Source organism: Bradysia coprophila (genome assembly GCF_014529535.1).
Source record: "Bradysia coprophila strain Holo2 chromosome IV unlocalized genomic scaffold, BU_Bcop_v1 contig_81, whole genome shotgun sequence".
NCBI classification, from domain to species: domain Eukaryota; kingdom Metazoa; phylum Arthropoda; class Insecta; order Diptera; family Sciaridae; genus Bradysia; species Bradysia coprophila.
In genome coordinates this window covers 1,358,742-1,372,705 of record NW_023503375.1, presented here as the reverse complement: position 1 = coordinate 1,372,705, position 13,964 = coordinate 1,358,742, and the positions used below count along the sequence as shown (strand labels likewise).

The following is a 13,964-nucleotide window of genomic DNA, read 5'->3' as shown; positions in this document are numbered from 1 at the left end:
GTTTAGTTCATTCCTAGTGAATTCACCATTTACGAAACGTAACGTAAAGGAGTTTGGTTCAGAACTCATCTTTTTACATAAAAAGCGTTGTACCACACCGAGCGATCCGGCCCACTGCCCCGGAGCGAAGCGGAGGGCGCAATGCGAGCCGGGCGCCGGAACGGTGTCTGTAACTTAGGAGTTAATTTTTTTTCTCTCGCATCGTCTAATAAAATTAGTCGGTGTAACTTTTTTATATATCAAATTTATTTTTGCCGTCTATAGTTTGGTTCTGTATTCGGATTTTAACGCAAACTTACATCATTGATCAGACTTTTGTAATTCCTAAATTTCAGTTTTCATTTTTTTTGTAATTTGCTTCGATTTGAATTTGCACTTTCTTTGCACACATGACCAAACACACAGATTCAAAAAAATATACCGATTGCTTTTCTCGACTTACCAATTGAAAATTTGGTATATTCAAAAAATATAACGTTACAGCCAATAAAAAATAAATGGTAAAGCCAACTAAAAATCCCAATTTCCCACATTACCAATTACACACACATATGCAAGTTAATGGTAATTCCTCACATTTTGTCGGTATTTACTTTTATAATAAAGGTATCATAAGAAGTGGTATTTTGAATTTCTTATTGGTAAACAGTAAACAGTAATAACGGTCGACAGCTAACTAATATTGGTACAAAAAAATTTTTATAACGCTCAACCCAACAAAACAAATGGTCGTTTATTACCATCCATATTATAACATATGTTTGTAGCAAATAATTAAATATTTGTCCTAAATATGTTTAATTATTTGCCACAAATATATATTGGGTGCCAATAGTCTCTTTATTATACTAATGCTAATCGCACCCGGTGCCATTAGCCACAGTATTTACTGAGTTTATTTTTCACCGCCGTTTCATCAATTTTCATCGTGATTGGTTAAATTACGATGACTCTGTAGTTCTTGATATCGGTTTTCGAACCTTTCCTCCAGTAGACTGGTACCTCACGTTATATCTTCATTGCTTTGGCTATCTTTAATTTGTCGGACGATTTAAGGAAAACAATCAGATTGGCCAAACAATTTCAGACGAACAATTTTTAATCGCATTAATCGGAAGACATTTAACTTCATCTGGTCCAGCTCTTCCACTTCAGTTTCTGAATCGCACTTTCAATGTCAAATAACGAGATTTGTATGTCCACTGATTCGCTAGACCCAACATAAATGTGTTCGAATTTCCACGGTTCGTCATCTCCACAAGTTCACTCATCAATTTCCCGGCGGAAATGTGTTTCCCTGCCTTAAGTATAAATTACGGAATTTTCCTCGTAATTTATGCCCTCAGCATGAAAAGTTGTATACGCATCTGTTGTGGACGGTTTATTTTAGGCACTTTCGCTTGTCGCCTTTACTTCGTTTAGGCTACAACTCGCGAAATTGATTAAAATATACCGTCCACAACAGATATGTAAATGACTAATGATGTTGCTAGTATAAAACTGACTACGTTTCTAGGTTTTGACAAGATTGCAGACATTTTGATTAAGGCTGGAGCGAGTGTAAATGCGTTGGACAATGATAAATGGACGCCACTATTTTTCGCAGCTAGAAATGGTAACAAAATCTACCGAAGATTATTAATTATAAACACCAATCCAAATGTTTTAAAAACAAGGTACTGACAAAATCGTTGAAATGCTTGTTAATAATGGAGCTGATGTCAGTATTTCGAGTAACAACGGATTGACTGCATTGCAATTGGCTGCTCGGCGTGGTAAGAGTGTAAAAGTGTTTTATCTTTGTGTTGATGGTAGTATAAAACTGACTACATTTCCAGGTTTTGACAAGATTGCAGACGTTTTGATAAAGGCTGGAGCGAATGTAAATGCGTTGGACAATGATAAATGGACGCCTCTATTTTTCGCAGCTAGAAATGGTATTCCTGAACAAAATATTCATCTATTAAATCTACCGAAAATTATTAATTATAAAAACTAAATGTTTTAAGATTCGGTGCCTGTCGCAAATTTGTTGATTCAAAATGGAGCTCAAATCAATGCACAAGACAAAGATGGAGATTCAATTTTAGCTATTGTCGTTGATGAAGGTAAGTAGTTGGTAGGTTTCTTTGTCGGTTTATCAAGAAGGTGTTTTATTAATGTACTTTTAAGGGAAGTGTCCGGTTGTCTTCTTTTGAACACTTAAAAGGTCCACAAAATTTCGTATAATATATATTACACACTTGTCACTAAGAAGTCGAGGCTTGCCGAGTGTGTACTTAATTTTATTACATAAGCGAAAACGAGACAACAACATAGACCTGAAGTGTAATTTTTGAATTATTCTTCTAGTTAAGTAATTTTGACATCCGAACACCGCGCGTATGTGATAAAGCTAATTGCATTTTTATTCTCGTCCGTCGTTTAAAGTTAATGTATAAAATAGTGATAAATGAAATTATTATTTTCATCGTTTAGATAGTGAGAGATATAATTTTGCTGTGGTTTTGCTGAATAACGGAGCAGATCCGAACCTTGCTAATAAAAAGAAAATGGTCCCATTGCATAAAGCAGTAACAAATGGTAATCTAGATTTTTAACTTGCACAAGATTATTAATGTTAACCTATTATTAAACACAACCTATTATTATCAATGTTACGATCGGTTAACTTCTTGTTTCATTCAAAAACAAACAGGAAATGCCAAGATTGTTGAGCTATTGATTCAGAAGGGAGCCAATGTAAGCTTTGAGGACGAGGATCAGATGGCACCATTACATTTTGCCGCTGATAACGGTAATTTTCGAAATTACTATTTGATTTAAACAGCATTAACAGAAAATATGTAAAAACGTACCGTTATATGAATGAATGAAATTTATTTCGCCGCCAAGAACTTAGTCCTATATCACAAACGAGCTCAGATCAATCGGAGCGTTTGCTGCGACTGAGCCCCGTACGAACCCGTATATCTATTGCGTACGTGACCGCGCCGTAAATGTAGTTAAAGTAAAATTATTATGAAATCTGTGCATTTTAGAAATTGCAAGTGTTCCTTTGAAATGAACACAAATTTCAAATTGACCTAAAATTTTAATTTACATGCACAGTACACATAGTGGTCTCGGTCTACGGACCCAAATGTAAAAATTTTTTTAAACCAAATTCTAGTCTGTGTCAAAAGCCTTTAATGTGAAAGTCTTCATCTGTCTCAGTTCATTCACTTTCCTGCTGAAAAGCTTTGAGCCCATTAAACACACTTACATAACCCGCTTCTTTCGTTGTTATTGAGTACGAATAAATAACCGGAGACAGTGGCGACAGTACCACACTAAGTCAAATGTAATCAATTTCTATTTAAACAGCTATAGTAATTTAGATTTACCTATAAAAAAACAATTTACTGATAAATATGCTAGTATATAGCTCAAAATACCGTTATATAGCTAGATGCCCATATATGAGATGCTTGAAACACCCCACACTAATAACCAACCCCTTCACGTTACCATACTGATCAGTAACATTGTAAGTATCGCTTTCACCGATTTATATCGTTCTTACAAAAATCCAATATGGCGGTCGACTGCCATTTTGTTAGGTGGTGAAAAGTAATACGGCTGCTTTACATTCGCTAGTACCTTTCAAACAAAAAAAAATCATGAAATTCGGTCAAAATTTACTCGAGATCCAAAAAAAAACCACCACCTTCACTGTACGGCCGAGTAGCTGGGAATGAGCTCACTCCAACGGACCTAGCTAACGCTCAGGTGAACCGAATTTCATACACTTTTTTTCTTGATTGGTACAGTCAATACCTATCCAGTAGAACAAATTTAATTGAACTGTACGCAAAAACTGCTTCAAATTCCCACACGGCACCGTAAACCTATAACCCAATACAATCCAATATATATGTATAAATGGCAAATGAAAACTTATATGTCATAAATACAAATATATTTGCAGCAAGAAATTCTTTCAAAAACTTTTTTTCCGTACGAGGCTAAAAACAAAGTTAAGTCTACATTCCGAGTTCTTCAACAATTCTAGTTTTAAATTCACTTCGATTATCATAGTCACAGACAATGTGTTCGTATTCATTGATCAGTCTTATCAAACGTGCAACTGGTTGATTCGACAGATAGTTCGTACCGTAACTCGGTTCCTTTAACAATTTCAAAGTCGAAGGTCGCCGATCATATTCACTCTCACTGTACACGAACTTTGACGAAATCAAACTGTCCTGCCTTTGAATATGTCGTATAACATCATTATGTCCACCAATTTCCTCCTCACTTCAAGATTTTGTAGCCCAACCTGTCTGCTTCGATCCTCGTATGGTGCCAAGCGGAACGAAGTAGCATTTCCGCGACTATACAGCAGATAGATGACAAACTGCTATTGAATCGATTCAATGCCATCCTTGTAAACTTCCAATGACGGGTTCCAGATTGTAGACGCATATTCCAATCCCGATCTAACAATGTTCGTTGTGTCTCGATTGTGAAGTTGTCATCTGAGTAGTGTTTTATGCATCGAACAATTTGCCTGCACTTCCTTGCTGTCAGCTCACAGTGTTGACCCAATTGAAACCATCTGTCGATCAAGATTCCAAGATTTCGACTTTTGTCTCTTACCTCCAATACATATTCGCCCATTGTACGCTGTGTCGATGAAGGATGTGTTGTCTCGATAAATGCTAAAAATTTAGCACTTTCCGTGGTTGAAGTATAAACGGTTTTCATCACACCATTCCCGCGCATTGTCGATATCAAATTGCATTCGAACGGCATCATTTTCGCATCGGATAACTGCAGCTAATTTGATATCCGCAAACTGCAACGGCTTTACATGTATGATAACGTCAGTACTCCAGATGGAGACTCATAAATTTTAGATTTGTCCTTTCGCCGATGTGAAACTTTGCAAACTTCAACATCAAACTTCGAATCCAAACTGAATCGAATACCACTTTGAAATCTCCGTATATCAAATCCAACTGACAACGGTCTTCAAACGCATCGTACGACAATATCGATAGATTGAGTAAATTCGTGATGACCGATCGTTTACTCCTGAATCCATGTTGCGCTTCGGATAAACGAGGTTGAACGAGCTTATTTTTCACCGCCATTTCATCAATTTTCATTGTGATTGGTTAAATTACGATGACTCTCTAATTCTTGATATCGGTTTTCGAACCTTTCCTCCAGTAGACTGGTACCTCACGTTATATCTTCATTGCTTCGGCTATCTTTCATTCGTCGGACGATTTAATGATAACAATCAGATTGGCCAAACAATTGCAGACGAACACTTTTTAATCGCAAGACATTTAGCTTCATCTGGTCCAGCTCCACTCTTCCACTTCAGTTTCTGAATCGCACTTTCAATGTCAAATAACGAGATTTGTATGTCCACTGATTCGCTAGACTCAACATAAATGTGTTCGAATTTCCACGTTTCGTCATCTCTAACATAAATCGATTCAAAATATGACGCGAACAAGTTCACTATTTCACTCATCAATTTCCCGGCGGAAATGTGTTTTCCTGCCTTAAGTATAAATTACGGAATTTTCCTCATAATTTAAGCCCTCAGCATGAAACGTTGTATACGCATCTGTTGTGGACGGTTTATTTTAGGCACTTTCGTTTGTCGCCTTCACTTCGTTGAGGCTACAACTCGCGAAATTGATTAAAATATACTGTCCACAACAGATATGTAAATGACTATTGTTTTTTGTGTTGCTAGTTATAAACTGACTACGTTTCTAGGTTTTGACAAGATTGCAGACATTATGATTAAGGCTGGAGCGAATGTAAATGCGTTGGACAATGATAAATGGACGCCTCTATTTTTCGCAGCTAGAAATGGTATTCCTGAACAAAATATTCATCTATTAAATCTACCGAAGATTATTAATTATAAAAACCAAACTAAATGTTTTAAGATTCGGTGCCTGTCGCAAATTTGTTGATTCAAAATGGAGCTCAAATCAATGCACAAGACAAAGATGGAGATTCAATTTTAGCTATTGTCGTTGATGAAGGTAAGTAGTTGGTAGGTTTCTTTGTCGGTTTATCAAGAAGGTGTTTTATTAATGTACTTTTAAGGGAAGTGTCCGGTTTTCTTCTTTTGAATTTTGCAAAATTTCGTATAAAACTAATTGCATTTATATTCTCTTCCTTCGTTTAAAGTTAATGTATAAATTAGTGATTAATGAAATTATTATTTTCATCGTTTAGATAGTGAGAGATATAATTTTGCTGAGTTTTTGCTGAATAATGGAGCAGATCCGAACCTTGCTAATGAAAAGAAAATCGTCCCATTACATAAAGCAGTAACAAATGGTAATCTAGATTTTTAACTTGCGCAAGACTATTAATGTTAACCTATTATTAAACACAACCTATTATTATCAATGTTACGATCGGTTAACTTCTTGTTTCATTCAAAAACAAACAGGAAATGCCAAGATTGTTGAGCTATTGATTCAGAAGGGAGCCAATGTAAACTTTGAGGACGAGGATCAGATGGCACCATTACATTTTGCCGCCGATAATGGTAATTTCCGTAATTACTATTTGATTTAAACAGCATTAACAGAAAATATGTAAAAACGTACCGTTATATGAATGAATGAAATTTATTTCGCCGCCAAGAACTTAGTCCTATATCACAAACGAGCTCAGATCAATCGGAGCGTTTGCTGCGACTGAGCCCCGTACGAACCCGTATATCTATTACGTACGTGACCGCGCCGTAAATGTAGTCAAAGTAAAATTATTATGAAATCTGTGCATTTTAGAAATTGCAAGTGTTCCTTTCAAATGAACAACACAAATTTCAAATTGACCTAAACTTTTAATTTACATGCACAGCGGTCCAAGGACCGAAATGTAACAATTTTTTTAAACCAAATTCTAGTCTGTGTCAAAAGCCTTTAATGTGAAAGTCTTCATCTGTCTCAGTTTCTTCACTTCCCTGCTGAAAAGCTGTGAGTCCATTAAAATCACTTACGTAACCTACTCTTTTCGTTGTTATTGAGTACGAATAAATAGCCGGAGGCAATGTCGACAGTACCACGCGAAGTCAAATGTAAACAATTTCTATTTAAACAGCTGTAGTAATTTAGATTTAAGGTCGCTGACCATGATTTGCGGATGCGAAAACCTGATCATGATGTGCTTACATGTAATATAAATTATACCGCAAATCATGATTCTCTTGGACTTTGATTGGCGGTATAATTTGTATGACGCTTTAGATACCTCCAAATATCGGTCTCTATTGAATTTCATATGAAATACCGCAAATCACGGACACCATAACACAAATCTCGATCCAATTAAAATATTAAACTTAATTAAAGAAATTCTTTAAATATTGATTAATTTTTGATTAATTCCGAAGCCAAATGTTCAATCTTCACAATAAAGTTAGCCATTACTCCTGGATGTCAAAGGATTTCAAGAAAACGACGTACAAAGTTAAAAATTGTCACAATACCACACATCATGGTCAGCGACCTTACCTATAAAAAACAATTTACTGATAAATATGCTAGTACATAGCTCAAAATAACTCTATATACCGTTACATAGCTCAATATAGCTAGATGTCCATATATGGGATGCTTGAAAAACCTCACACTCATAACCAGCCACTTCCCACTGATCAGTAAATTTGTAAGTATCACTTTCACCGATTCATATCGTTCTTACAAAAATTCAAAGAAAAAAACGGTCGACGGCCATTTTGTTAGGTGGTGAAAGTAGTGCGGCTGTTTTACATTCGTTAGTACCTTTCAAACAAAAAAAAAATCATGAAATTCGGACAAAATTCGGTAGCCGGGTATGAGCTCACTCCAACGAACCTAGCTAACGTTCAGGTGAACCGAATTTCATACAATTTTATTCTTGATTGATACAGTCAATACTTATCTAGTAGAGAAAAAATAGTCGAAATACGTTCAAACTTGGTTGACCTATGCGCAAAAAACTGCTTGGCGTCGTGTACCTGGTTCACACCGAGGGGTCTAACTCAGGAGTCGGTCATCCGATTTCTATATACTTTTTTGTCGATCGGTATTGTAAATACCTTTCATTTGACATATTACTCACAAGTGTAGCCGTTAAATAGCCGGAGATATCTTTGGAAAACCTTAAAGCACTTATGGGTCCTCAGCTCGGGAGGTGTCGACCCAAAATCGCCTATCTTCAAACTTGGCCTCACTATTTCAACTACCTTTCAGAGAAAAAAGAAATTTGAAATCGAATTTGATTTACTCAAGATGTCGACGCGACAGGCGTATATACAAAATTTTTATTGTGGATTCGCCATCTATGAACATAGGTAAACACTTTGCCGTATGCTTCGAATTCCTACACGGCACCGTAATTCTATAAGCCCCTTTGTACTTCGTACGGGGCTAAAAATAAAGTTAAGTCTACATTCCGAGTACTTCAACAATTTCAAAGTCGAAGGTCGCCGATCATATTCACTCTCACTGTACACGAACAACATGTCTGCTTCGATCCTCGTATGGTGCCAATCGGAACGAAGCAGCATTTCTGTGACTATCTAGTAGATAGATAACAAACTGTTTTTGAATTGATTCAATTTCATCCTTGTAAACTTCCAATGACGGGTTCCAGATTGTAGACTAAGGCCTGCAACAGGTCGAACGATGCGGACCCTGAAATTGGCTGATCTCATCAGGTCAGGTCAGGTTCAGGTTGCTTCGAATGAAATGACCTGACCTGACCTTACTTTCAGGTCAAACTCAGGTTCAGGTGACCTGCTTCAGGTTGATCCGTCCTGATGCCGAGCCCTATGTAGACGCATTTTCCAATCTCGATGTAACGTATGCCACATACAATGTTCATTGTGTCTCGATTGTGAAGTTGCCATTTGAGTAGTGTTTTATGCATCCAACAATTTGGCTGCATTTCCTTGCTGTCAGCTCACAGTGTTAACCCAAATGAAACCATCTGTCCATCAAGATTCCAAAATTTTGACTTTTGTCTCTTTCCTCCAATACATGTTCGCTCATTGTACACGTTGTGTCGATGAAGGATGTATGTGGGAACCGAGTAGTTGGCACAGGTCAGTTAACTATTCGAATGCAGATATCCTTTTGTTAACTAGAACAGTTGTTGACATGAGAGAGTATGATTGTTAATCAGTTTCAGGCGAACCGTAGATGAAGAAAGATTTAAATAAAATTTGATTCGTTTACGTTGAGAAAAGTCGGATGTTTTATTAGGCTACGGCCTTGCCTGATCCTATATGTATTGTCTCGATAAATGCTGAAAACTCAGCACTTTCTGGTGTTGAAGCACAAACGACAAAAAACGTCGAATTATGATCGTAAGGCACAAAATAGTATATTATAACACGATGTGATAAGGAGAGTCATTTTTGAGTATGTTATACATATACTATTGTGTACCTGTTTTGGACGATTGATTTTAGGCAATTTCGCGGCCTGCAAGCGAAAGTGTCTGAAATCAACTGACCCAAACAGGTACACATGTGTCGATAATATCTACTCGATATCGGTTAAGAGTGATATCGCCAAAACTTGAACCAATTTTGGTGAAAATGAATACCATGGTTCGGCGATCCGGGCAAGTTACAGCTCGTTTGAATCGTCTTTCAATTCTGAGAAATAGGGATCTTTTACTTTTTCTGTTAGTTTCCCATTTTCGGAGTGAACACGTGAAAGTAATAGCATGTCAATTGGTCGTGAAAACAGTTTTTCGGTGATAGCTCGAGATAGAAATCTTTCTAAAATGTGAAATGTTGTAGGAATATAGGCCTCTGGCAGACCTTCAAAACGAGTATAATCATCGGTAAGGACAGCCACCCGTTCTGGACTTATGACTCAAAAAATGGTGAATGTTTGGACAGTGCTGCTGGCTTGCAACAGAACTTTTCCGCGGAACTGACTATAGGGTGTTGTAGCTGGACTTACCCTCTTTCGTTCCACGTATAATACACCCCAGAAAAATTGTGTTGCGAGCCACAAAGTTAGTCGAAGTAAAATGCCGCTCCAGTAGACCCATATTTTTCAGTGTTTTCAACTTGTTTTTGGTCTTCAAACAGGCTGGAGAGATGGGAATGAAATAAACTAAATCAAAATTACATGTTTAGCTCGAAATAGTTTTGAACCGAGCGATCATGGGCCTTGAAGATGTTGCTTTCCTCCTACTTCGTAGTAGGTGGAAAACCTCATTTCTTTAACTTCACAAAATGAACAGAAACTCAATTTTTTGCTACGAATATAGGTTTATTATCAAGCAAAGATGCGCATCGTTCATTTACAGTCAATAAATGGTCAACCAAGATGTAATTTGTACTTCATAAGAGGTCACAACCGTTCCCAGCTATGGAAAATGTGTAAAAAATCCAGTTTTTTGACACAAAAAATTGTTTTAAGAATACATAGCTTAAGACCTTAACTAAAAGCAGTTAAAATCTCCACAGAAAAAAGTATGTTTGTGAAAAAACTGGATTTTTTACACATTTTCCATAGCTGGGAACGGTTGTGACCTCTTGTGAAGTACAAATTACATCTTGGTTGACCATTTATTGACTGTAAATGAACGATGCGCATCTTTGCTTGATAATAAACCTATATTCGTAGCAAAAAATTGAGTTTCTGTTCATTTTGTGAAGTTAAAGAAATGAGGTTTTCCACCTACTACGAAGTAGGAGGAAAGCAACATCTTCAAGGCCCATGATCGCTCGGTTCAAAACTATTTCGAGCTAAACATGTAATTTTGATTTAGTTTATTTCATTCCCATCTCTCCAGCCTGTTTGAAGACCAAAAACAAGTTGAAAACACTGAAAAATATGGGTCTACTGGAGCGGCATTTTACTTCGACTAACTTTGTGGCTCGCAACACAATTTTTCTGGGGTGTATTATACGTGGAACGAAAGAGGGTAAGTCCAGCTACAACACCCTATAGTCAGTTCCGCGGAAAAGTTCTGTTGCAAGCCAGCAGCACTGTCCAAACATTCACCATTTTTTGAGTCATAAGTCCAGAACGGGTGGCTGTACTTACCGATGATTATACTCGTTTTGAAGGTCTGCCAGAGGCCTATATTCCTACAACATTTCACATTTTAGAAAGATTTATATCTCGAGCTATCACCGAAAAACTGTTTTCACGACCAATTGACATGCTATTACTTTCACGTGTTCACTCCGAAAATGGGAAACTAACAGAAAAAGTAAAAGATCCCTATTTCTCAGAATTGAAAGACGATTCAAACGAGCTATAGCTTGCCCGAATCGCTGAGCCGTTGTTTTGAAATTGGTTCAAGTTTTGGCGATATCACTCTTAATACATACACGCAAAAAAAAAATATTACCATTTCGTTGCCAAAAAGGTGACATTTATTTTTTATCACTCGATCTACGAAAGTTGTAATTTTCAGTTCTCGAACGAGATGTGAAAGTCAAAAAATGCAGGTCATGTGTTTATACCGTTTTATACATAATGCGAAAGTAGACTCTCGTAAATAAGTCTACTCTGATGAATATAAACAGTCGAAGTTGGTACTCTTTTCAATGAATGATTATAGACATTTTGTAGTTGTTTTTTGGTTTGCAATCGGTGTAATTTGAATTTGAATATACCTCCGTAAATTTTAGCTTATTTTGAGTAAACTTATCAGTAGATAATGTATTTTTGTTGTGGTAACACCTCAAATTACAATTTTCGTAGTTCTCGTGATAAAAAGTTATGTGGATCACACTGAATGACGTAAAGAAATTCAACCTGTGCGATTGCGGCCCTTGCCTTCGGCGCGGCCAGCACCCCTCGCACACGGTTGAATTTCTTTACTTTCGTCTCTTGTGATCCAAATAACCATTATTTTTTGTGTTGCTAGTATAAAACTGACTACGTTTCTAGGTTTCGACAAGATTGCAGACATTTTGATTATGGCTGGAGCGAATGTAAATGCGTTGAACAATAATAAGTGGACGCCCCTAAGTTTCGCAGCTAGAAATGGTAACAAACATGGAAGCAAATATTCATCTATTAAATCTACCGCAAATTATTAATTATAAAAACCAAACTAAACGTTTTAAGATTCGGTGCCTGTCGCAAATTTGTTGATTCAAAATGGAGCTCAAATCAATGCACAAGACAAAGATGGAGATTCAATTTTAGCTATTGTCGTTGATGAAGGTAAGTAGTTTGTAAGTTTTGTTTGTCGGTTTATCAAGAAGGTGTTTTTTTAATGTACTTTTAAGGGAAGTGTCCGGTTGTCTTCTTTTGAACACTTAAAAGGTCCACAAAATTTCGTATAAAACTAATTACATTTTTATTCTCGTCTGTCGCGTCGTTTATAGTTAATGTATAAATAAGTGATAAATGAAATTATTATTTTCATCGTTTAGATAGTGAGAGATACAATTTTGCTGAGATTTTGCTGAATAACGGAGCAGATCCGAACCTTGCTAATGAAAAGAAAAGGGTCCCATTGCATAAAGCAGTAACTAATGGTAATCTAGACCTTTTTTTTAACTTGCACAAGATTATTAATGTTACGATCGGTTAACTTCTTGTTTCATTCAAAAACAAACAGGATATGCCAATATTGTTGAGCTATTGATTCAGAAGGGAGCAAATGTAAACTTTGAGGACGAGGATCAGATGGCACCATTACATGTTGCCGCCGATGAAGGTAATTTCCGAAATTACTATTTGATTTAAACAGCATTAACAGAAAATATGTAAAAACGTACCGTTAGGTGAATGAATGAAATTTATTTCGCCGCCAAGAACTTAGTCCTATATCACAAACGAGGTGAGATCAATCGGAGCGTTTGCTGCGACTGAGCCCCGTACGAATCCGTATATCTATTGCGTACGTGACCGCCGTAAATGTAGTTAAAGTAAAATTATTATGAAATCTGTGCATTTTAGAAATTGCAAGTGTTCCTTTCAAATGAACACATATTTCAAATTGAACTAAAATTTTAATTTACATGCACAGTACACATAGCGGTCTCGGTCCAAGGACCCAAATGCAGGCCTCTCACTCTAAATTTGGACTCCTTATTGAGGAATTAAGAGGCTCCGAGCGTTCAGCTCAGACACAAACCAAAAATTGAAGAAAAAATAGCAATATTTAGGAACATAAATCTGTAAGACTAAAGTAGGAAAACACATTTTGATGAGGGGAAATACTTAATTTGGCCTTACTTTACCGAAATGTGGTCTCACATTATCACTTTTTAGAGTTCTATTCAATTAATTTTGCTATTTAAATCACCTCTGCAAGAGTACAGAATTTAAACTTTAGGTACACACTTCTATGCATTTAATTAAAAAATTCACAAACTAGTAACACTAATACGTTGTTGCACACATTTTTCACTGAAATTTGGTTCGACATTCTTAAAATTTGAGCATTTACCGTCACTATTAAATTTAAAAACTGTTTATTGTGTTAAAATCAGCCATTTTTCAATTTCGACACCGCGTCCTTGTTCACTTCGTAAAATTTCGTGAATGCTTGATGACATATTAAAACTTCGAAACGTGAAAACTAACCGTACTTTTAAAAAGAAAAGCGGAAAAATAAAAATTTGAAAATGACAACAAAGAAATAAATAAAATCTCATGTTTCAAACGGACGACGGATGCATGTGCAGTGATATTAATTTATGCTTCCGAGTTTTCGCTTAAACAACCGTAAAAATTGTTAAAATTTCTATAAATCCTAATAAAGACATTTGAGCACGACACAGAAAATTCCTCGTTTACAATTTCCGGTCGGCATATAGTTGATCTGAACCATATGTTGGGCGAGGTTCAGAGAATGAACTCGCATTCGTCTACTTGCAATCAACTATTTTCTTCTTCCCCATTCACTTGCATGAAGGCCATGTTACCGATTCTTCGTTCGTAGCTAACATTACTTCAATATTC

The 13,964-nt window shown here is 36.4% G+C and overlaps 1 protein-coding gene across 1 annotated transcript in view; it reads left to right on the top strand.

Moving 5' to 3' along the window:
* Nucleotides 1–13,964, top strand: part of LOC119072125 (serine/threonine-protein phosphatase 6 regulatory ankyrin repeat subunit B-like) — a 58,999-nt gene that overhangs the window by 28,734 nt on the left and 16,301 nt on the right. Inside the window, exons 15-23 of the mRNA XM_037177265.1 lie at nt 1,517–1,615; nt 1,677–1,775; nt 1,839–1,937; nt 2,010–2,108; nt 5,782–5,880; nt 6,473–6,571; nt 11,937–12,035; nt 12,117–12,215; nt 12,616–12,714. Of these exons, the coding sequence (XP_037033160.1) occupies nt 1,517–1,615; nt 1,677–1,775; nt 1,839–1,937; nt 2,010–2,108; nt 5,782–5,880; nt 6,473–6,571; nt 11,937–12,035; nt 12,117–12,215; nt 12,616–12,714 (891 nt within the window). The remainder of the gene's footprint in view (nt 1–1,516; nt 1,616–1,676; nt 1,776–1,838; nt 1,938–2,009; nt 2,109–5,781; nt 5,881–6,472; nt 6,572–11,936; nt 12,036–12,116; nt 12,216–12,615; nt 12,715–13,964) is intronic.